This window comes from Melopsittacus undulatus, chromosome 12 (genome assembly GCF_012275295.1).
Source record: "Melopsittacus undulatus isolate bMelUnd1 chromosome 12, bMelUnd1.mat.Z, whole genome shotgun sequence".
Classification (NCBI taxonomy): Eukaryota; Metazoa; Chordata; class Aves; order Psittaciformes; family Psittaculidae; genus Melopsittacus; species Melopsittacus undulatus.
Genome location: NC_047538.1, coordinates 14,236,366 through 14,262,220, shown reverse-complemented (window position 1 = coordinate 14,262,220; position 25,855 = coordinate 14,236,366). Strand labels below are relative to the sequence as shown.

Below are 25,855 nucleotides of genomic sequence, written 5' to 3'. Positions count from 1 at the left end.
GTACTGCGTCCAGCAATAAGCAGTGCTCTCGTATCTGATTTTAGAAACAAAGTCCAAGATTTGTTTGGTACCTGTGTCAGAATCCAATGCCTGTGTTCAGTACCTGAGTAATGTATCGTGCTTTCACAGACAGGAGGAGGAGTTAGGATCTATATTTCACTTGTCAGTTAAAGATCAACAATGTAATCTTGGAGTTACTAATAACTGCTTTAAAAAAATAAGCTAGTATGAGGGTTTCATGCTGGTTTATGATTTTATTAACTTTATATTGTCATTTTAAGGGGCCTGCATATTCTGTTTCCAATACAGATAAATTCTTAGAGTGGTTTTAAAACTCCTACCCTGTCATTATGTTCTGATACAATGTAATAGAGCATAAAATACCTTTGGGGTCAGCGTTTGGAAACAGCCTGTTCCATGGTACCTTATTTTTGTGTGGTAGGGAAAGCAAGTAGTTTCTGGCCTTTAAATTTATTATACAATTCAAATCTTCTTGGGAAGGGGATCCAAGTATACCTAAAAATAAATACAAACAGTGCTGCATTCCATGAAAAGCACATTAAACAGTTATATCGCAATTGCTAAACTCAACAGTAAAACTGCGGGGAGGAGGATTTCAGACTAAATGCTTTAACAATACAGAATAACTTGGAAGTTTTTTAGAAACCTTCATAAAAAAGGTTTAAGTTATTTCTTCTTGTAAATAAATGCATAAGTTTCTAATGATCAGCAATCTGTTTAAAACATCCATTACATGGCATATCTATAGAAACATAAAAACCACCTTGACCTGGACCTAGTTGGAGCTTTTTAATTTTCTATTTTAAAAACATCTCTGCTGATATAGTAAATAAATTGCTGAGTAGCCTTTATCTGCCACGCCAGTTCAATGATTTGTGGTAGAAATCACTGCAGGGACCAGGTGATGCACTTACAGCTCCCTGCATTGAGCTACGAGAGCAGGACAGGAGCAACTAAGCTCAGCCCTGTTGGTAGGGAGGCAGATGGAAGTGGAAATGCTGCTATACATGACTCTTACCAAGGATATGGTTGAGTTGGTCAAGGTAGTGTTTTCCTGGAAAGATTGGTCTGTTGGAGAGCATCTCTGCCAGAATGCAGCCAACCGACCAGATGTCAATAGACTTGGTGTAACCCTGCAAGTAAAGTGAAAACATGTTGTCGTCAAGAGAATTCTGTGTAATTGCAGCAACATGTTACTTCAGTAATCTGTGGAAGTGCACGCAAATACAGCTTTTTTATCTGAGTCATGCTTGTTAATGCTCTTTGTTTTTTCTGTACAGAATGAAATAATTAAGAACCGTACATCATAACAGTTCTTTGAAGGGACAGCAAGAACTGAAGTAGGCAAGATACACTTTTCCAAAAGCATTCTCTAAATTCAGCTACACATATTGCCAACTGCAGATTCTGAGACTCCCTGATTTTATAGCAAATTTAAACTAACAGATTTTTGGAAATAAGCTATTCCTTCTGAATTCCAAAGCTCCTTACAGTGTGCTAAACATATGCAGGTCCTGTTCTTCCCAACAGGACCCAAACACCACACAAATAAGACGCCTTGAGCAAAGGGGTGAAAGGGCACCACAGACCATTGGTTAGTCAATTTGCAACACAACAGGTAAGCCACTAGTAGACATGATGTGAGGAGGCCAACACTTTAAGTGGGATACAAGGAGATTGTGTACAGGTAACCTGCACCATCCATAAGAGGAGGCCTTTATTCAGAAGCCCACATGGGGCCCATTCATCTCCAGAAGCCCTGGTCCCAGGAACTATCTTGCCTTGTTCCCCCACAGCCCACTGTCCCCCTCCTTTTAGCAGAGATCTTCCAACCAAAGCCAAAAGCTCTGCTGAATCCACAGAAGGCTTCACAGGACCTGATCACTTGATTATTTGTTTTCAAAGCACTATTACTCTAAAAGGAATCCAGGCTATAGGCCAGGAAATTTTATGCTGATCACTTCTTAAGAAACAGAATATCTTCTATAAAGGCTGCAGATAAATATATGAGGATATCTGGAAATAGGGTGAAGTTGCCCTATGTTTATGGCCTCAATGTGAGTTTAAAACACAAGAAGCTGTAAAACCCCCTCAATTGCTCAGATGACTCTTTTCTAAAAGCATTACACCCTATTGCCACAGCAAATCCCAGCCAGCCGCCAGCAAAGCAGCAACCCTACAGAAACATCATCATCCTCAAGGAATGTCAAATTCAGACACAGCAAAGATGTCACGTAGGTATTTTGCTAACAAGAGTATGGCTGAAGGTTCTGAAGGACACCCATTACTCACACCACACAGGGACTGGACACACCTTAAAGCAGCCACAGAAGAACATAAGAATAAATCCAAGTAAAGAAATCAAAGAGATGATTTCATTACGAGCATGGGAATGCAATTAAGATTGACACACAACAATGATCACATGCCTTCAGAGTCAGATTCACCCTCCTATACATTCTAAACATGAATTAAGATGTCAAGATAACATTACAGCAACATTAGCAACAAGCCTTGATGAAGGCAGCTGTAAAGGCTCTCCTTACTAACACCTCTATCCTGATCTGTGGAAGAGTATTTGATGGAAAGATGTCTCCCAGCTGGCAAGGAGCTGGACATATGGGAGCACATAAATATAATGTCTCACTTGTAGTACTCAATAATTGTATCTGGAATCAAAAGCTTATTGCAAGCCAGTACCTGTTCATGACCGCACTTCCTCAAGACAACGCATGTGTTCTGATACTAAAAAACACAGCAGGGGTATAGCAAAACCAGTACTCGCAGGTGAATGACCAGCACCAGAAGCACCAGCCTGTGCTGTGGTTCTTACCTTAGAATTCAGCATGATTTCAGGAGCCCTGTACCAGCGTGTGGCCACATATTCTGTCAAGAATCCTGTGTGATCGTGATCTGGATCTGCAACACGAGCCAGTCCAAAGTCACAAATCTGGTTTTAAAGAAATTAAGAAAAGTAAGGCAGATTAGACACCTGGTGATAGCAACCTGGATTTTTAGAAACTAATTATTGCACAAAGGTCAAAAGGTCTGGATTAAATACAAGGAGTAACCAATTACACTGTGAGGAGCCAGGAAGAATAAAGGTCTGGGGGAAAAAAAATGTTCCTGGCACATGATTTACGTTCCACTGTGGGTTTACTTCAGCTCTTCTCTGCCAGAGAGGTGGCAGATGCTCTGCTCCAGCCTGTTATTAGACACTGACCAGAAAACAAAAAGATCAACATTTCCAGAAAACAAAATTACTGACCAACATTTGTAGCAAAGTTCAATACCCCTGTTCACAAAAGCTCCCATCGTAACTGCATCTTTGTATGAGAAACTTCCAATCCACTCAACAAGATAATGGGAGACCGGAGAGATCACAGGTTGCTGAAGGAAGCATTGGCTTAAAAAAAAAATATTCTTAACCTCTATCAGGAATAGTTTTATCTAACCATGAAAATGAAAATAAACTCTAATCTAGACTAGTGAGTTCAGCACAAAGAAAAGTGGTTTTAGCTATACTCTGGTGAGGAGGCTCCATGGCCTTCAGAGCCATTTAGTATCCTCTCCCTGGGGGTAAATTAAGAGCATTGAAAATGTGAATAGAGACAGTGTTCTAGTGTACAGCAGCTGATCCTTTCTTGCTTTCCCCAGGTTACACGGCAGGCTTGTGGTGTGGCACATTAGACACATTCATATGCTTTTGCTACCACCAAGAAAATACCAGTTTATGATAATGATCAACTTCCACAGAACGTATCTGCATGGAAGTTTGTACTCTCAGAAAAACTGAGGCATCAAATGTAGGAGTGGCAAACAGATGGTAGGTTCCTCTGGTGCATTTTATAATAGTTCACTCTTTAACAGTTGTGTACAGTGATAATATTAAAAATGTAAAGTAATAATATGTTGTAGTCAATAAAGACTGTAATGGAAACCCTACCAGAAACCTCCCTGTGCCCTGGCAGCCTACTCCTTTATCTTCCTTGAGGGACACCTTGTGAAATGCCTGATAGAGCAGCCAAGGAAGAAGTGATTCAGCTGACTAAAAGCTACATCTGAAAAACAAGATACAGCAGATGACTTAAACAGAGGGACTGAAGAAAAGGCAATGACGAAATTTGTAAGCCAGGCTGCATGGGATGACTCCTCTGACTTTAGATATGTATTAAAAAAACCCAAATAAAAACCCCCCAAAAACCAAACCAAACCCAAATCCTTAGACAATAAAACCAAAAAGAACCCTTTTAAGCATGTCAAGGTTTTCTCAGGCTACAGAAACAGAGCAGCTGCCTTGTGTGTAATTAGCAGCTTATATAAAGTGAATTGGTAGAAATAATCAGAAGAGTCTCCTCTATGTACAGAAGCAAAGAAGCTGCAGAGGACTTCGGAAAAATAATTATGCAGGCAGACAAAGTTGTTGTAATCTCCTTCTCCTAACCTCATCAAAAAGCTCTGTAAGACTATAGGCAAGGAGACTTGTGCAGAATTACAGCATTATTCTTAAGCAAAATGCTATGATTTGTTATTATTAAGACAAAAAAAGACACTCTCTGGTCCACAGTGAGGAGAAAGAACTGGGTTACAGAAGATGTCTGTGAATCTCTGAAGTAGAAAAAATGGACATGGGATGGAAAGGAAGATTAATGACAAAGAAAGCTCATTAAAATGACAAAAAGCCCCTGCTGCCTAGAGCAGGAACAGGTTAATCTGAAAAGAAGAAACACAATATAGTGAGAAAGGCATCAAGGCTGAAGCTGCAAGAAGAGGCTTTTGGCTGTTAGCAGTGTTCTCACCAGCTGCATTAGCAGGGCAGGAGGAGAGGGAAGCTGGTGAGGCCAGCTCTGCCCCGGGTCCTGGTGAGAGGGGTGCAACACACAGACCAGCTGTGTCCTGGTTGGGCAGACAGCTCTTGGCCTGTGGCAACTGAACATATTTAACAAAGCAGCTACCCTACTGAGTGGAAATAAAGAACTGTGAGTCTTATTTAAGTCTGTAGCACAGCCTCAGGAAAGAGACAGCTTTAGGTTCTGCATTTCTGCCCTGAGCCTTTCAGCTGCTCAGGACAAGATACAGGGTTCATAGACAAATTTTGTCAATAGATGGAGACTCATACACTTCTTTCTTGGAAATGGAATCTATGATCCAGAGGTCAAGATCACTTTTAAGGGAAAAGAAAGAAGAAGCTCTTGTTACAACCTGTAGGACTCTGAGCTCCAGAAGAGATAACACCACTAAAAAAAAAAGCTAACAGCATTATCACTGAAGGTGAACAAACTTTCTGCTTTCTTTCTTCTGATATTCATTTTCACAGTAGCTGTTTTTTGAGGTTATGTACAATAATCAACTTTGTAAGCATGCACATGTACATAGCCAACACAGACTTGCAGAACAGCCCCAAAAGAAACAAGTTAGTGCAAGTTCAGTGTTCATCAGACAAGGACTAACATGTACTGGTTTTCTCTCCAATTCTGTTGTTTAAACTTTAGATGTGGTATTAATACAACATCAGAGTTCCCTTCAGGTTATGAAAAAGCATATGCTCTGTCATACAGACTACCATATTCTGCACCAGGAAGCACAGATTGCAGTGGCATGCTGTTTTTATAAAGGAATTACAGCAGTACCCACTAGGGTCATATTGTACTATTTCACCATACGGTGAGCTTACCTTCTTTTTCATGACCATCTTACTTGTGTTAAAACACAAGTGAGCCTGGTTTTATTTACTGCCTTTATTTGCACATAACAGAGCTACACTCAAACTGTTCATTTCTGCTTCTGTTGCACAGTCATCCTAGATTTTACTCCCTTTCCTTCACGAATGGGTTAATGCCTCGAAGGGATCTGATGTGGTAACAGCTGCTGAAATCCCACAGCAATAGTCAGAGCTGACCAGTCCAGCATTAGGAAAAGCTGACAAACAGCAGCAGGAATGTAAAGAGAACTGATCGTGTGGCCAAAACTGGGAACAGACCAGAACATGAACAGCAAGGACTTTGCCTGGAATTGTGACAAACTTGTACAACCAGCAGGTGGTTTGCATTTTGAAGTGGGTATTTTTGTTTTGCTTGTTTTGATTTTTAAAATTGAGAAGGTAGAGCTACTATAAAAACCAAAGCAACATAAGCTCCGTGATCTCGCTCCATCAGTGGCCAAGACAAATACATAACATGAAGTGTAAAAGGGAACATCCCCTAGTGCTTCTATAATGGTCTCTCTCACATTCCATGGGTTTGCCACCACAGGACTCTCATCCAGAGGTAGGATTCAACAGCTTTTTCTAACTTGCTTGGTGTTTTTTTTTTTTAATCACGTTATCTGTAATATCTGCAATCCTCTGTGGTACCAAATTCCACCGCCTGACAATGCTGCCCTTTCACTCCGAGTACACCACCCCGTCCTTTCATCCCCCCAGCCTTTTTAACAAGTAAAGACAGTGAACAAATGTTCTCTATTCACCCTCCCGATGCCACTAAATTTGATAAAGTTCTATTGTATTCTTTCTTTTCCTCAAGCAGTATCTTCCAGCAGAGAAGACCTAGGCTAAACTGTTCTTCCTGACAGAGAGAAGTACTCTGAAGTCCTGGTCTCCTCATTTTGATATCATAGGAATAAGTGTGGTAACTATGACCACATGGAACTGAAGACTCAAAACCAACGTTATAGAATGGCATGTTTTCTGTTTTATTCTCTATTTCTGTTCTAATTCTTCACCCTTGATTTGCTTTAGTGAATGTCATTATGCACTGAGCTGACATTTCCAGGAATCATAACAGCTCTAAGATCATCCTTCTGTAGTATTAACTAGTAGAGAGCCCATCACTGGAGATGCAAATTAGGAACATTCACTCTCCAAGTAATTGCTGTGTGTTTAATCAGCACTGAATTTCACATGCCATTTTAGTTACCCACTAATACAAAGTCCTTTTCCAACAATGAACAATGAACAGTGTAAACAGACAAATCAAGACAAGTATACACAGTTTTGAGTTAATTTTCTAGGTAAAAACAATTCTGCTTCAGATTTTTATTTTCACAGAACTTTCAAAAGAGGCTGTTTCAAAGTCAGCCTCCAGATGGAAACAGCGATGCACTCATTAAAACAGCATAACAGCAAGTTCTTAGTCACCAAAACCTTAATAATTACTTTATCAAAACCAATAATGTTTTGGCAGTCTTCCTAGCATAAAAATCACACTAATCCCCAGTAAGGAAACCACATTCATGGCTACAGCAGGTAGTTTATGAAGACCATTGCAGAAAAATTCGTAAAAAATTTCAACTAACCTTGAGATCACAAGTGGTGTTAAGCAGCAAATTTGAAGGTTTGAGGTCACGATGAAGCACATTGGCTGAATGGATATATTTTAACCCTCTCAGAATCTGGTAAAGGAAATAGCAAATGTGGTCGTTGCTGAGGTGTTGAGTCTTTAAGAGCTTGTACAGATCTGTCTCCATGAGATCTTGCACAATGTATCTGTAAGGCATCAGATGTAAGGCAGCAAACCAAACCCTGTCATGTTAGATACCAACACACAGCACCCAGTGAAACTTCTGTAACAAGTTCTCTCTCACTTGTCTGTTTGGTGACAATTCTGAAACTATGTAGTTGCTTCTTGCTTGACAAGCTTTGAATCAAATTGACCTTGTTACATAATGCAGCCCTTTACAGAATTCAGCAGCACAAGCACACAGTCCTCAAATTAATCATCATAAACCTCATTTTTTTTGTATTAGAGCCCAATTTTCTGATAACTTATGAAGTGAGAACATCTTACCTAGATTCAATTCCATTTCTGCCTGCATGTACTTTTGGCTTTTATTTGGCAGACATCTGCAAAGACCCCCAAAACCAATAGGAACCAATGCTCATGGACTTGGGGAAATTAAGGTTGTTGACTAAACTGGGCCTTGTATATCAGGTAGAGTCTCCTAGCTAAGACTACTTCATACACTAGATATCCACATGAAGTCCTAGCTATACAAAGCCAAGTTTCCCATGGAAGAATAATTAGAATAACAAAAAAAGACAGATTTGCATATATTAAGCGTGTTTACCTGCCCATGTGCAGTTTCAGACTACCTCACATGCAGGAAACACTGCAACACTGAGGGTTGGGTTCTGCTGTATTTTAATTCCCTCCCCCAAGGATGCATCCATTTCTGTTCTTTAAGAAAATTTCAGACACTTACAGCAATCTGGCCAGTTTATTTTCTCCTCAAAGCAATCACTTCTAACGACAGCCTTATTAACAGTAATACAGTTTTAAGATGAAGTAACTAAACTAAATCATCTCTCAAGCTTATTTTTCTCTTTTACTGAAAGAAAACCAGTGTTCACCCACATATCAAGCCTACTTATTTATCTATAAATCAATCAAACATTATGAACTTCCCTTTCAATTTACAATAGTAAGGAACAGGATGAAAAATAAAACAGAGAAGGCAGCAACCATCACTCTGCAGAATAACTGCAAACTTTGAAAGGATACACATCTTTCATTTGTTCAATAGTTGGAGCTCTGATAATATCATTTATCCCAATAATATTCTCATGCCTGAAGCGCAGTAGGATCTTAATCTCCCTCAGAGTTCTCTGGCAGTATGTCTGATGCTCAAAAGGACTGATTTTCTTTATAGCAACTCGAACTTTGTTGACATTATCATAGGCAGAACTAGAAAAGAATCAACAACATTAGTTACAAGGAATATTAAATTCATTCAATTCAGAAAGTAAGAACACAAATTCAACTAAATATAGGGGTGGCACATTTGGTTGACATTTATTTTTATCAAATTAAGAAAGGCAACAGCAGCACATTTTTCAGTTGGATGAATGGACAAAATAACTGTTGTTCCATCACCAGTCTATTTGGGTATCTACAAGTCTTTATCTTTCCCAGTGACACTTAATATTCTGCTGATCCTGGGGTACCTGAACAAAGAAAGAGGTATTCATCTTTACCAGCGTGTGGAACAAACAAGTTTGAAACTTTTGTCTTTTTCTAAAATGCTGTATTTGAAAAGTAGTTTGAGAGCAAGAATTCCTCAAGTTAATCCATTCACTTTGGGGTGCAGAAAAGCCTTCAGAAATGGTCTTAAAAGCAGTAGAACTCCACATCCTGTGTCTAACTCCTACAAGTAATTCCAGATGTCAGAACCTTTCAGTCCTCCATCCAGCTACACTGAATGTTTTTCCATGAAGAATAGACATGGAAGGACAAAAGGGATGGAGAATTTGTGAAAGCACCTTTCCAACTTCAATTCCAAACAGAATTCAAGAAGAAAAAGAAGGCACCTTGCCTCGCACACAAAGCAAAAGAAAGCAGCAGCATGAGGCAACACATGACTGTGACCTAGATTAACACACACACTGGCTGCTACACTTTCAGTGCTGTCATCTCAGAAGCTCAGAGCACCATTCCCAGGTACAGCAATAAAGCAGCCCTGGTATTGCTGTTCAAAATGCCTATGCACTTGAGTACCACAGCCTGACCCTAAGGAAATGGCTCACTAAAATATACATCATTTTCTAAGATCTGGAGTCAGGTAGTAAAAATGTTATGAATTCTTACAAATTTTATGATGTTTTCTATGGTCTTGCTGATATGAATGACAAATCATCCATTATAATAATTTCTATTTGTATTAAAAGTAGATGTAGTTAATTAGAATTTAAATATGTGCATATGATCCTCATTCCTTTCAAATTTCTTCTTGCTCAGTACTGCATTGTTTGGAAATAAAAACATAATCAAGCCTACATTGAAACCTTTCTATTAGCCTCAACTATTTCATATAAAAGCACAAACACAGCAGTCAAACGGGCTTTACATTCCACCAATTTCCCATAATCACATCCCAGAAGATTCTCTGAAATTGGTGTTACTTTGATGAGATGTAAAGTAGAATAAAATACAAAAACACAGTCAGAAAAGAGGCCTGAAAGGAATTCAAATGCCTGGCCATGTTAAGGTTCTTTAACACTAAGAGTATAGTGCAAGAAGGTGGTTTTGAGGCATAACTTACTACTGTGTGCAAAAGTGTTTAACATTTCTCACTTTCACTATTAAAAATTACATAGAATCTGTGCTGTCAGTAAGAGCTCCATATAGCTCATGCATATGCAGTGACATCGTTTTGCATGACTTCTCCACAGCATCATTTTGACCTGTCTGCATTCTAACACCAGTCTATAACCACAGCCAGACTGCAGAATTTATTTGCCCCTAGAAATACTGAACTAAAATGCTCCACAGGGTGCTCTGAAATTCCACATGCCAAGCGAGTATTCATTACAACTGTTGCTATTACATATGTATAGATAACACATTAGCAGTTCACAAGTCCCAAAACAGCTAACAACAAAGTACCAGAAGTGGAACTTGGCATAGCCTTCAAGAGCACTTAGTGTACCGTAATTTTCTTAGTTCCTCAGGTAATCACCTGTGGTGTTTACAATATACCAGTGAGGCAAGTAACAGGCAGAAAACAAAACTAGATATAATTCTGAAGCACAAACAACCTCTATTTAGGAAAGAAATTAAAGAATCCTATGGACAATTGTATCATAACCAAATCTCAAACCTCCTTCTTTGTATTGACTTGAGTAATTTTTTAATCCCACAATGCAGAATCTTATTCCTTGCAAAGAACTGGACAGCAGCTGCTATGCTGAGAAGACAAAGGCAAAATGCCAGTATTTACCAATTGATGCTGCTTAAAAAGCTCCTAATCTCTTACAATATTTGATAAATCTCTAAGCTATTGCTTCTCAAGCAAAGATTGGTTATTGATGAAAAGTATGCTTCTTTCCTTGTATAGATTCAATGAACTTGAATCCATCAATTAAACATACCAACATTTACTCTCTTGTAGCTCTTGAAGCATTTTCTTAGCAGAAGGCTTGTGCTGTTATTTAAAAAAGGACGGGTAATCTTGCTTTCAGATGGTTCAACTCTAAAATGCATGACTCAGCATGGAAAAAAGCTGACTGTTTGCAGCAAAGATGTGATCGATCTCCTCTCCAGTGTACCTTCTGCATACAGTTATTTTTCTGGTACTATCAGATCTCACCAAACCATTGTAGCTGAGCATGCACTGCTGTTACCTCTGCAAAACCTCACCTAAAGAGAGCAAACCCTAAGTACTACCTAGCTGAAACATTAAAAGGGACACCAGATTTATTTCTGTTGTCACACTTTCTGAAACATAAGCTTTTCTGTAACTTGACTAAATGTAGGAAAGATTACCTCAATTCCCATGAGGAAGCAGCTAATCAGACAGCAGCTCCACACATTTGCTTTTGCATAATATTTGTTATCATGCATAATACAAGTACACAGAAAATCTGTATTACAAAGTTAACACTATTTCACATGCTGTCACAGCCCTCAAAGCAAAACAACTGAGTGAACTGTGTGACCCTTTAAAAAACAACCTGTTTTCAATATGACACATGCTACAGAAACTGTAAGAGGTACATATTAGAAAGAATTTCATCCGTAGTGAAGAGTCATGTGTCCTTTCATGCACACATGCTACAATCATACATCTATTTGGCCTGTGAAGCGCCAAAGCAGTATCTATTTTACTATCTAGGAAACACAAAACTGGGTCTTTTACAGGTCAAACTGAACCATTTCCCAAAGCTTTCTCCATTCCTCATAATCTCCATCCAGCCACTCCCTTCCATCAATACCAGATTGATCCGCTACTCTCCAGAACTCTATTGAAGAACTAAGCTGCTCATACAGTGTCCTTTGCAGTGCTTGCAAATGAAGCAACTATAAAAAGTGCAAATCCAAACCCTCGATGCATTAACGCACTGCAGTTAATGTAACAGCTTAGCACTTAACACAGGATTCATCTTGCTTAGCCCGAGCTAGAATTAGAGGTCTAATTTTACGACTAATGATCACCTGTGCTCCCCCTACAGTCCAAACAGGAACGGCTCCCACGTACACATCCCATAGCCACCCAGCACATCCTAAATTTAGATTACTTGCCTTCTGGGACGGCTGTCCCAGTGTGCACAGTCTAACCTAGCTGTCCAGACTGTCAGCTTCTACTCATCTCACAGCAACTTTTTTTCACTGAAGCAGTTAACTGGGACTCCTTCTAAAGCTATGAACCTTCTATTATCTAGGCTTTTTTCCAGAGAAGATGAGTACCCGTAAGGGGGGCGTTCACGTAACTTTTAGAGTGCTAATTCATAGCTTTCAGTTTCTTATCATTGACCACATGTACCCATCACTGTACATATACCTTTCCCTTTAACAGCCTGCATGTTATTCACATTATTAATCTAGTTTACTGACACTTTCAATATTCAGAAGGAAGGATTTATATCCAACCCAACAATGTGGAGCTTCACAAGCTGATGCAACCATTCAACTGTGAGTGCTATTTATCTGCAATGTGATAAATTTAAATATAGATTTTGCAACTGTCCAACTCTAGTACACACATAATTCTTATTTCAAGCTGTGGTTACTATCCTGTGACAACCTGCAATAGCACCATTTTAAGGCACCATGTGAAAACCAATACAAGCCCCAGCAGTGCAGTTTATCATTCCTAATATTAAGTATCTTATAAATGTATAACAAAGTTTTTACCAACCAAGTAAAACATCTTGCACAGCTGCACAGAACAAACAAATGAGCATTTATAGCAAAGAAGCTGTGCCACACAGCTTTGTAAGGCAGCATCTTATCCTTCTATAGCTCCAGTACCAACTTCCTTTTTAAAAAGGAATCCAAACGCAATGACCAGGAAATGCACCACAGCATGAGCAGCCTACAGAAAACAGCACACTGATTGCTCAGATGAACCTCTGACACGCAGCCCCTCTCCCATTAACTCCTTCTCAAGGAAGGAAAGCTTTTCAACAGACAGACTGGGACATGTGCCAAAGCTTAGCTCCTTCTACCCACAATGGCTGCTGCATGTTCTTCCATCCATTTCTATTCTTCACATGTTTCATTTTGGAGCAGAACTGGAACAAGTGAGAGCATGCTGCAGCTGCTGGGAGGAAAGGAGCCAGCTCCTGGCAATAGTTACAGCCCACAGAGGGCTGTTTCTTCATATAACCATTGAAAAACAACTGCCTACTCTGTCGGCACCCCCCTCCTCAGCACACTCCTCTGCCATGCTGCCTGAAGGCTTACCCCACCATGGGATATTCCTCCAACACTTTCAGGATTATTCACCTTACGGCTGTTTTACAGGCTGCTCTCAGCGTAAGCATACACATAAAAATACACAATGCTACCAGCAAAGATCCTAATTACAACTCTAAATAAAAGACCGATTTGAAGTTTAAAAGGAATGTTTTATCAGTAGTTTTGAGTTGCTGTGGAAACAAGATTCCAAGGGCATATCCAGGGATAAGAATCTTTCTGAAATGCTGAATAATTCTGCTTGCAACCAGGAGAGGAAAGGCAAAAATACTTCCCAGGAAACAAGCTGATCTGGGAAGATCTTTAATCTTTTCAGTCTACATTTAGCTCAATCGCAGACATTTCTACAACATGCTGACATTTATCAAGTTACAATGCAAATAGCTTCACCTTATTTTTAAGACTGCTGTAAGTAAAATAACACATCATTATGACAGTGTAGTAACCAGCAGTACCGTAACAGACTGTTCACTACAGGGTTTGGGGGTGGGGGAAGGCGGTGTTATGTGTGCAGATTTGTGGAGGGGACTGCTCGTGGGCTTTCAGAGTCTTCAGAACAATTAGCTTTTGATTCAAGATGATTAAAATACAGGGAGCAGCATTAGTGCATTATTCTTTTACCAAAGAGAAAAGACTGAAAAACAGATAAAAGTAGTCAAAGACAGTTTCAGATTTGAGAACATCCAGTAATATGTCATTTTTATACTGCTGAATATACTTTCTCCCCAGCTGTAAACACCCACATTTACTAGAAATATTTCTTACTTTTTTTTCTTTATTCTTAATAATTTTGAAGATACATAAATATGCTATTCATCAGACCCTTTTTATTGACACTAACTTCCAGAACCAGCACCTGGTTTTAAAAGAAATAGGTACCTATCCATATTAAGATGTATCTGCCTTGATTTAACAGACCTCAGTTTAGTAAGACAGCTCTATGTATTATTTTCTTGGTCTTTAAGAAAGATGCACTAAGAGCTTATAGTGAAAGAGGCCAAAAAAAGCTTGAATTCAAAATCAAGATACTTCAGTGCAAGCTTAGATACAAGAATGGCATGCCAGAAGTTTGAGTGGTTAAGAAATGGTCCTCTCCTCATCACTACGTGACTGTTGAATTCTCTGCCACTTGTCAAGTGTGTTGGGAAACTACCTCAAGTTAAAAATTACAGGATGACCTCAGATTTATCTTATGCCCTGTTTCTTTAGAGGAAAAATGAAAGAATATGCACTGCTGTGATATAAGGCTGTCCACAGACCTTGAACTTCACCGACAACTGCTCCCCATTTTCTTCCATCTCATGATACAAAAATGGCAGCAAAGACTGAGCAACCAGAGAACATTAAAATAACTGCATAGACGAGGTGATCAAATTTGCAGTAGCATAAATCTGGCCCTACCTGGTGATTCCTAACTGCATGCTATTTGAAAATCTTAGGTTTGTGTCATTTGGGTTTTTTTAAAGCAGTTCTTCATTTGTCATCTCATAGATTCTAGTGGGTAGATTATTACTTTGGAGCTAAGAAAATATGAATCTCTGTTTCTAAACAGCCTTCCATCATGGCCCCTCTGCAGAGCAACTGCCATGCTTTACAAACTCCTCAAGAGTTTATCCATATTCATAACACCTTTTGTCTCTTTCTCATTACTAAATGATCACTGGTATGGTTTTATTTTTATTATAGAAGACACCTAAACAAACAATTATGTTTGTATTTCTGACAAAGTTGATTATTTTTGTTTTCCAACAAGGGGGTAGGGTGGGGAAATAAAGAGCACTGATTTAGAAATTATGTCATAAGTCCATAGCAAGGTGCTCAAGTAATCACTGCAGATTGTTCTGTCTTGCTCTTAGTTAACCTCTGAAGCTCACAGAGTCAAAATGTAACTGCATCACCTTTACTACCTAATTTTTCAGTCCTGTTTCTCGTAACAGTCAAAACCCAGTTCTAATATTAAAGGTTTCTGCTACAAATACACCAACTCTTTCCTGCTATGACAAATATGAATTAGTACTCCTAAGTGATTTTACTCTTTGGCAGTTTCTGATCTACTACAGGTTATTACCCTTCACACCACAAATTACTGTGGCACTTTTGTAGCCTCCTATAGGAAATTTGTTTCCATATATAGAAAATATATTTCAAATCATTATAACTCAAATAATTCTAATGGGTTAAAAAGGCACAACTTGATTTTTCGGAATTTGAAAAGTAGAACCTGATGAAGCCTTCCAAAGCATGACAATTTAAAACTATTTACTAAGCACATAATAATGGCTTAACAGTTTTAATTCCTTGGATCACTCCTAGTGTTTTGAAAACAAATAGCCAGTCATACAAAATGGAGCCTGTTAAATAAATTACTTTCACCAGAAGCTCATTCAATTCCTAATCCTGGGTGGGGCACAGCAGATGATTTGTGTTTTGTTAGCACCTACTAAACAGAACTATGAAAAACAGCAATTCTAGAGCTATACCTTAACATTAGAAAAGTATCAGCCATTTCACCCAAGGTTCTGTATTGTTTGGCTAAGGATGACATTAACTTCATGGTGTTTTCAGCACTGCATTTTACTTTCGATACCTTTAGATAAGAAGCACAGTGATTTCTAATCATCACTTATGCCTACTCTGCTTTTTGCCACTTAAGTTCAAATTGGTCTTCAGAAAATAGACAACTCTTACATCCTAGTATTTCACCTACTTCTTGCCTTCCCACCTGTCCTCCCCATTTTAGGGGTTTACAGGTTCTCTGCTTCCAGTATTCCCTTTGATAGCATCTATGCCAAATTTAATACATAGGCAAACTTCACTGTTATATTTAAAGGTCCTTTGGCTATCTGCAAAATAAACCCCTCATTCCAAAGCACCCACTGCTTTTGATATTACAATATTAAATATCACCATCTTTCTTCTCTCAATACAAACTTAAAGACAATTGCTGTGGAAATCTACTTCAGGGTAAAATTGTAAGAACTTAACATCTGAGACAACCTAATGGCTCAATGATTTAAAAGAAGTGAGTAGTTGTGTTTCACTTTCCTTTTTGTGCCTGAAAATCTGGCCCCTTTCTCTTTTTGGTTGGAACATTGGCTTTCTTGGTGCCAGTTCAGAGAAACCCAATACAAGGTCAAAGTCAAAGTAGCTCACAAACAGGGACAGTAAAGAAGTCTTCCCCTGCATATTCCTATCCCCTTCCTGAGTCAGCAGTAGGACTCGGACATCAAAACCTAGGATGAGGTTTTGTGTCACTCATGCCAACTTACCACCTTTAAATTTGATTTTTTTGTGAGGTAACTTTTCAGCTGAATCAGTTTCCAACAGAGCTAACTACAGCTGTGTAAGCACCAGCACAAGAGAGGAGGAAGGAATGACATGACCTGCAGCATGGAAGGAAAAGCTGCCCTTTTCAAATCAGCACAAGTCAGTCATGGAAACCACAGCTTAGGTGCCTAGGCCCAACTGTCAGGAAAGTTAAACCTTCACACAAGCCGATGAAAAGCTGACTTCCTCCTCCTGTTCTTACAGCTTCTCAAGAGGCAACAAAAAGCCGCCACGACAGTTATGGGAGGTCAGTTACTCCAGAGCCTGAAATGCATCCAACATACAGGATGCATCCAGCATCAATGCATACAGGGCTCTGTAAGTGTGTGTAGGAAATGTTTCTCCTTTCCTAGAGAGAAAGGACAACACTACCACAGCGCTGTGAGTGGTATTAACAAACACCCCAATGTGGTTTAGTCTTTTGTCTCATAAAGTTCTAATCTGTCTTCTATCCCAAATACTCCTCATAAAAGCAACTTTAGAAAAAGGAAAAAAGCAAGCTCCACACAATTACTCTATTTTTCAGTAATCAGCTTATTTAATCAATTCCACACAACAGATATCTTCAGAAAAGTTAGTCTCACTCCAGAAGAAAAACAAATAAAAGTCTGCACAAACCCATTCATGCATACTTAGAAGCAGAGGTTTTCCTGAACCTGCAGATACATCAGTGCAAAATGAAAACTATCACAAAGCCATTAGGGAAAGCTCATTGTCAGTTCAGTATTCCACTGCAAAACAAAACAAAACCCCCAAACCACTAGCACCAAGTGTGCATCTCACCACTATCAGGAGTTACTTCTCTTTGGTATCACTTATAAAGCACTTTTTGCGTGTTTTTTCTGTTTTAAAAGGCCATATTTAGCCCCTCAACATACTGACAGGTGTCTTGTTCAGACAGGGCATCAGCATTAAGACATATTGGCTACTGTAACTAAAAGGCAGATATTTCACAATTATGAAACACACTAAAAAAAATCCAAAGTAAAAGTCAGCCTGAATGTCATTTGGGGTACTTTGCGCCATCCAAACCCCAGTGAAATTGGGTAAATTATGGACTGAAGCAGTTTGGGGAGTATTGATTTGCGGTGCTCAAATGACTTCAAGGGTTACTCAGGACGCATCAGCAATACCTGATGGAACAAACTGCCTCCCCTCCAGACAAGTGAGTAAGGTATTGCAGTGACAGCTGCTGATTTCAAGAAAAGCTAAAAAATGGAGTAACTGCATATTATAAACCGTAAGCCTAATTGCCAGTACTTAGAACATACCCACACCACAGCCAAATTACTTTCTACCATGTAACAAAAGCTCTCATTTGCATTCTAATCACCACAGAGTATTTCAGTATTTTATGAAAATTCTCTTAAAAGACAAAAGAACAACTTCTAAGAGAAGAGATTTTCCCTTAATAGAACAAAGGTTGTGGAGATTTTAGGTACTGCTAACCAAGATAATACAAACATGTGTACAACTCCACTAAAAACTGGACTCTCATGAAGATTCTACCCAGATCTAATAGAACAATATTTCTATAAAAGCCTTTCTACAAGCCATATATATATATATGCATATTCTCAAATGCATATGTGTGTATACACACACATCCCTCCTCAGTACTTCATCCACCAGCAAGAGGGTGCCAGGCCTGGGGGGCACACAACAACCTTTTGGCAGCCTTTCAGCCCATGTCCCAGGGCACCACACACCTCCTGGATGGATGCTAGGACACATCCCTTCTGCCAGGGACACCAGGCTGCCCCTGGGCCAGTGCTCACCCAGTAGAAGGGGGTGGCAACAGGAATGCTCTCTGAAACAGAAACCATACTGACACCACTACAGAACAAGAAACCGCATCTTGCCCACGTATCTACCAACAGCTTTTCAAATAACCCCATCTGAATTAGTGACATTTATTACTACAGGGACCTTATTAATCTACCTGGTCAAAGCTGACAAGGAAGTAATGTGTGTATGACTTTTAATGTACCCTGCAAAAAGATGACTTTGAGAATAACTTTTTTATATGCCCCAAAGTTGTCATAAAGCAAAGGAAAATAAGCTCCCTTCTGAAAAGAAGATTGATTCACAAGCAAACAACTGTCTTTAATAGCTGACCTAGCAAGTAACAGAATCCAGGTTTTACACAGATAAATCATATGAAACACACTAGTTTGCTGCATTTCACATGCACTATTAATTTATCTTACAACAGTCAATAGAAGTCAATATAGTCAATATAAAAGTTGTATTCTAAAATATGTTTATGGCTCTGTATGCTTCATTTGAGTGATTTGGAAATCAAAAGCAAATACAACTGAAATTGCTCAATAAAATCTTGTAGGGTTTGGGTTTTTTATCAGACATTATTTGAAAAGTTCCTAAAATGCCTCACTAAGTGCAAGTATTTTCTGGATTACCAGAACAAGATCCAGCTTCATCCATGAGCAGCACCTGCTCACAGTGATGAAGGCTCACCATGGACTGGGCTGCATTACTGAGTGTGCAGCCAGCCCATCAAGGAAGACAACGAAGGTTGTGATGCTACATCTGGAATACTCTCTCCCAGTACTGGAGCAAGTCTAGCACAAAACCATCAGGATGCATAGGGGGCTGAAGGTCATGACACAACAGAGAAAAAAAAATGGAGGAAACTGGGTTTGTATAGACTGAATGTGTAAAGCAGCTAATCGCTATTTTAAGTTACATAAAGGGGAATTGGAGAGAAACTCAACCAGACTCTTCTCAGAGGTGAAAAAATACAAAGGACAAGAGATGATGGTCACAAGCTGCAGCAAGGGAAACTTTCATGTTTGTAAGGGCAGAAGTGTCACTGGGCAACTGGTTTACCACTAGAACCAGAAGCTGCACAGAGATGTTGTGGAATCTCCATCCCTGGGGATTTTGGAAACACTGAGTGGACAAGTTGAGCAATTTGATCTAATTTTGACATCAGCCCTGTTTTGAGTAGGAGGCTGGACTACATGACCTCAGGAAGTCCCTTCCAACAACATTACGCTATGAAATATTCCACAGCTAGATGTCATAAAATATTTTTATTAAATATCAAATTGATCAGTTAATTTCATTTCTGAAAGCTATGACAAAGCATCGACATAAAAAAACATTAAAAAACTGACTATGTTGGCAAAGTATTAGTTGTCAATTCAAGTTGAGCTGTACACGTACTCAGCTGGTAACTACTAACTGCTCTGTGGGTTGCAGATTTCCCCCTCCTAAACAAGGAGATCACTAACTAACAGAGCCTGGTGTCCTACAAATACACATTTCTGGTCTCGATTCTGGTCTCTCTGGTACCAACAAATCCATCCATAAAACTGGGGCATCTGTCAAGTCTCTTGAGGGAAATCTGACTTCTACATGACCTCCTCATGCGGTCTCTCTTCCTCAGTGGAGCAGCGCATAGGATCACTTCACACTAGCAAAACACCTATTTTTAAGAAACCTGCGGAAACTTTCCACCTTTAAGATTTTACCATCTGTCAAATTTGATGAAAGGCAGGAAACAGGTTCAAAAATCATATGTAAGGGTACAAGAGATGGACTGATGTGACCAGATACAGATACTGTGTACACATAAGCTTTGTTTCCTTGATAAATCATGATTTAAAAAAACACACAAATTATCTGTTTCTGTGGGCTGGACCATGCAATGTTAATAAAATGTGTATTTATTTATAAAATGCAAGTGTCCCTAAGCTGCACTCAACTGTTAAGCCAGGATCCCATTACTTTGGGCAGACAGGAAAAGCTGCAACCCCTTATCTCCCTCTTAAAGACAGCTCAGATGCGATCAGCGAGCAAGTAGCTGCTGTCCTGTGCCCAATGCTGCTGCACAGCTTGCAGACAGCCTGCTGCATCACAGGGGACAGAGAGCAGGAAAAGCAGCTCTAATTGCTCCTTTCACGTCTCAGCGTCCGGTTAAGCAAGCGCTAGAAGTCTGAGTGACTGAAGGGAAACACTGACCCCGGCCTTCTCCCCAGAGGGAAGATGCCGATAACCAGCCACCAATTACAGTCCCTAATTCTCCACCCTGCTCCTTGCACTGGAGAGAATGCATTAGGGTTGGCTAACTCCTTGCTTCCCTTATCACACCAGAACATGTTAATTACCAGGTATCGATACCCATAAATCACCCGTGCTCCCTAAAAACACAAACAGGGACATGAATCTCTAGACTTGCTCTGCCATCGAAGGGTGCTTGCTCTGGATCAATGCAATAGCTAACAGAAAATATCTCACAGGCTGTTTCTGATCCTTGCCACTCAGCGGTTCTCCAGATAACAGCCTGACCCTCACAGAGGGATGGCAAACCTTACGTTTTCATGTAACACTGGTCAGTCTCAAAAGGCAATATTACACAACCATCAAATCCATCGAGTTTTTTATTTTTGACTATGTATACCTACACCTTGCAGATTGTTCCTGATTTTTTTCCTGAGCATCTTTATATGTTTACTCCCATTTAATTTCAAATTACCACCCATCCTCTAAAAGCAGGGCTCTTCCATATATGAAAGTAGAAAGGAGCAGGACTTTGAGAAAACTACTGCCAAGTGTCTTAAATATTCTTTTCAGTATTATTTAACATTCATCTATTGGCAACATTAACTTCTAATATCATTCTTCTATAGCACATCAGTAACACAAAGATGTCTTTGTAACAACACAGTCAAATTGAGGCCAAGAAATTCAAGATTGAGCTTCAAGATTGTTTTCTCCCAACTGCATTCATCTTTGTTATTTATATGCAGTTATTTGCAGCAGTGATAATACTTCACATTCACATGAACCTGATGACAAAAGGTCTTCCAAAAACTGGAACGTACAAGAGAACATCCCTATCATATTCCCATTCACCATTTCTTTCCAGAAAGATTGTTTTACGATGTCCAAGTATCATTTTTGCCAAATTACCACTGACCACTGGATGAAGAATAATTCACACTGGAAACTTAAAGGTCAGCACTATCATGTTTTAATCAGTGTTTCAGTGTGTTTAAAGTACAGCCTGCTAACAGGTTGTTTAGCACCCCTCAGAAAAACAACCAGAATATGGGGAGGATGAGACAATCTCAAAAATCACATTCTACTGTGTCAGAAAAGTAGTCCTGAAATTTTCAGATCTGGTCTGAAAGTCACTCCCAGCCGACTCTGAGGTTGACAATCTCCTATCGTGGAAAGAAAGGGAACATCACATGAAGAACTTCACACTAAAACCCCTCAAAACAATTCTGAAGCAAAAGAGAAGGAAAAAAGAAAACCCACAACATTTGCATATATTTGGATAAATGAATTCAGAGTAACGAACAGGACTGTATGACTAAATAATTGCTCAAAGAATGTCCTGCAGTCCTAGGAAATGCTGAGCCTTTTGGCTAAAACTTTGTGCTGTGGTCATTCCTTAGTTTCACATGCAGAATACTGAAAACAAAAAACAGGATAGAAATGGACACTGACATGGATGTCCAGTTACTAATCAGTTCACCTCCAGCAACAAATTTTCATGCAGGATGTAAGTCTGTACCCAAGATGAACACTTTTGGCAGAGTTTAACTGGAGGACATTAAGACAGGGTTTGCCTGATAATATGTCTTTCTGCTTACAAAGCTCAGAAAGTGTAACCACAACACAGCAGTAAATACACTGCTCTGTTCAGCTTATTTTTACACAAAACCTGATTATATTAAAAATAACTGCACTAGGGAAAAAGAGTTAAATGCCTTTAAGGGTTTTCAGATCCAGATGAAAGAACATTCGCGTACAGTCTATTCAGTGAACATCTTCCTCTATTTCCTGTGCTGTTGTTTTATGTTGTGATCAATATTTCTCAAACATTCTCCCTCCTGCAAAATCAAAATGGAAGACTGACTGTAACAGCACTATCCCAAGAATACTTCACTTGCCTTCTATTAATTTAATTAAAAGAACTGTACTGTTTTCTATTCCCTAATCCAGTAATACAGAAACATAAAAATTAGGAAAAACAAGGGAAAGAGTTAAGTCACTTGTTTTCCGTGGCACAATGCACTGCTAAATAACTAGCATCTCCCAAATCATACACATTAGCTGTGGGTCTAAACCAAAATCATCAAAGCCTGCTCTGCGTTCTCTCATTAAAGTGTACAAATTCAGATGGATTTTGCAGTTGCAGGAAACATCTCCATCTGCACACTCATAGCTTGCCCTCTACCCTGCCCCCCAGGGAGAAGCTTCTTCAGATCCTTGCTGCATTAGCAATCAAAGCAAGGAAAGAAACATACTACGCACTAAACTTCATAGCCTGTACGTCTGTTGATTGGCAAGTAATGTTATTTAATCATAGGAGCTTGCATGTTAGGCACTACAATACATTACAGTTGCTATGGCATTTAACTGCAAGTGCATCCAACACCTCCCTTATCAAGTATACAATATAAACTGAGACTTTGTTCCCTGTCATTTCACACCCAAGACAGAGACCAATAACTAAGAGCACAACATACTGAATTCAGTATTTCTTGTTAATAATTTTAGAATAGAAAACACAGGAGCCAAGTGCATATTTCAGCTGAACTGGAGATTTGGAATTTCTGGTTAGTAATTTTGTACAGCATTCAGAGCAGACACAATGTGTTAGAATAAGTTTTTAAATAAAAGATAACCTTATATAGTTTTGAGGGGAAAACAGTTTCAGTACAGAATTTAATGACACACCATTTGGAGGGGCAGAAAGTGGCCCCGTTTCCCCTGTATCTGCTCACTGGAACAGTGATGCCAAAAAAGGGCATCGACTGCCACCCTACTGCTTGTAAGCTCTGATCTGTGGTGAAACATTAAGGCTTTAACACATTTTCTGTTAAACACACTTTTAACAACCCCTTGATACCAACAGGACTATCCTACAGTACACAGCTTGAAAGTACTATTCCCAAGCATCTTCCTAGATCAGACTGCAAGTGTAAACCAGTGCAGTTCGCACGGACATTATCTTGCCCTGACTCAAACGATAAAGTACACCGTAATGAAATACAGTCTGTACCATAAGCTATAGTTTTACGCTGCATATATTGATGTGGTTTCTAATGCTAGAACAATAACAAGGATATTTTTACACCACAAACACAATTTCTGATTTAAATTTTGAAGGTTCTTCCTACAGCAAAAAAGTGAAGGCCACAACTCCAAACTTTGCAAGAGGCTCATCTCCCAGCTAAGTTCAGGCCTAGAGGAAAGCTTCCACCCTGAAATCGAAGATGACTTCATCTTAACAGGCCAGAACAATTCAATGACTGTATGCAAAAACTTATAGCTATAAAAATCTGTAACATACAGCTGAAGGCTGTGAAGAACCTCTGCTGAGAAATGCACTAGGTCACAGAAGATCACGCATCAGAGAAAGAAAATAATGCTGATAAAGCTTTCACAAAGTCAGCTCTGGTCAAAAAATATGCCAAAGAAATGGAGACAGGATGGGAGGGAAGTTGACAAAATAGTTACAAAAAAAGTTTTTAATCTGCATCCCTTAAATTATTTCAGAAGTTGGGGTTTTTTTAACCTGTTTGACGAATGTAAGACAGAATATGAAATCCTAAGCACGCTGACAGGGCATATCAGATTTATAACCTGGTCACTAGACACAGCATTACACAGCATCAGCCCAACTAAGTTAGATTGCTGAAAGCAAAACCCCCATCTCGCCCTCTTAATCTTGTTAGTTCACATTTTCAGTATTTTGCAGTTCGTTCACCTCGCTCTTTCAGACTGATACCAACCAAAGCAAACACGCTATAGCTTTTTAGGGAGACTCAGTGCAAGCCTTCACGATACAAAACAACCCCGCGCTAGAGCGGCGGAAGGGAACTTTCACCTGCATACTCGTTAATTCAGACGCTAACCTGGCAGCCTGCGCCGCACAGGCAGCACGTCCTAGGCAAAACCAGGCAGGGGCAGCGATTCATCTGCACAGATTCACTTTTCTAACCATCCCTGACCTCAGGGACGTGCAGCCAGATGAGCACAAAGGGAAACGCGGAGCTGCTAGGAGGATTTTACGACCTTTTCCCCTTTTTGAACGCTTGCAATCACGCTACAGAGTCTGGGGAAACGAAGAGAGCAACCTACTCTGGAGGCAGGGGCGAGAAACAGCCAAGAAAATAAACGCACGACTGAAAGGAAACGAGTCGTTCTGCTGCACCCATCGATGGAGGGATTGGGGCGGGGAGTGCAGCGAGAGAGGGGAAGGGTGATGCCGAGAGACATCCTCGGGAGCACGGAGGGCAAAGCAGAGCTGAGGAGAGCGAGGCAGAGATGCTTGAGACCCGGCTTCCCCTCCCCCGAGGGCAAGGCAGAGGCCTCCCCACCATGCAAGGGCGGGCCGGAGCCCGGGGCCGGGCCCCGGGGAGGCTGCGGCCAGGCCGGGCGGCGGGGAAGGAAGGAAGGAGGGAGTTGTTCAGGGCAGGGGCGCTGCCCCAGCTGGGCTCAGAGCCGGCACTCACCACACCATGCCGTAAGCCCCCTCGCCGATGTAGGAGAGGTTGGTGTAACGGGGCCCCACGTCGAACGCTTGGCCCCGCACCATCTCCGGGCCCCCGGCGCTGGCAGAGCCGCCCGCAGCCCCGGCCCCCGACACCGCCGCCATGTTGTCCGTGCCGGGAACCGCGGTGATGCGTGCGGGGGGGCGGAGGCGGGGGGAGGAGGAAGGAGGGGGACGAGGAGAAGGATGCGGGGACGAGAAGAGGCACCGCCCGCTCCGCCGCTCTCCGCAGCTCCCGCCGCTGCCGCCGGCTCCGGGACCCCGTCAGCGCCGTCACCACCGCGGCCGCTCTGAGGAGACGCTACCGGCCGCGCGCGCGCGCATCGGCCCTGCACGGGGGGAGGGGAAAAGAGGGCGGGGCTCGCGCGGAGGGAGCGGCGGGGCGGGGCCTGGGGAGGGGGCGTGGCCTGAGGGAAGGGGCGGGGCTGGGCACTGCGGTAACCGCAGCCGCTGGGGAGGGGGCGCGGCGCGCGGGTCACGTGGCGGGCGTGCCGGCGCCATTAGGGGCGGCAGGTGACGGCGGGCCCGGGGTGGGAAATGGAGCCGGGTTCTGCGGGCCCAGAGCCCCGCGGCCTGAACGCCCTGGCCCGGCCCGACCTCCGCCGCTCCCGGCGGTGTGTGCGCCTGCGCGGTGAGCGGCCGGGAGGCGCCGGCAGGAGGAGGAAGGGCCGCGGCTGTGCTCGGGCGCTGGTCCCGGACGCGGCAGGGCCGCCCTGCACCGCCCGGCGTCACGGGCACAAGGTTATTGTACGCGAAAGCGGAGTTACTGTAACAGGGGCAG

The 25,855-nt window shown here is 41.0% G+C and overlaps 1 protein-coding gene across 1 annotated transcript in view; it reads right to left on the bottom strand.

Moving 5' to 3' along the window:
* Positions 1-25,403, bottom strand: part of MAPK1 (mitogen-activated protein kinase 1) — a 38,876-nt gene extending 13,473 nt beyond the window's left edge. The window contains exons 1-6 of the mRNA XM_005147751.4: positions 25,037-25,403; positions 8,520-8,702; positions 7,315-7,504; positions 2,855-2,971; positions 1,040-1,154; positions 385-516 (exon numbers count right to left, since the gene is read on the bottom strand). Of these exons, the coding sequence (XP_005147808.2) occupies positions 385-516; positions 1,040-1,154; positions 2,855-2,971; positions 7,315-7,504; positions 8,520-8,702; positions 25,037-25,179 (880 nt within the window). The 5' untranslated portion in view covers positions 25,180-25,403. The remainder of the gene's footprint in view (positions 1-384; positions 517-1,039; positions 1,155-2,854; positions 2,972-7,314; positions 7,505-8,519; positions 8,703-25,036) is intronic.
* Positions 25,404-25,855: the final 452 nt, after the last annotated feature.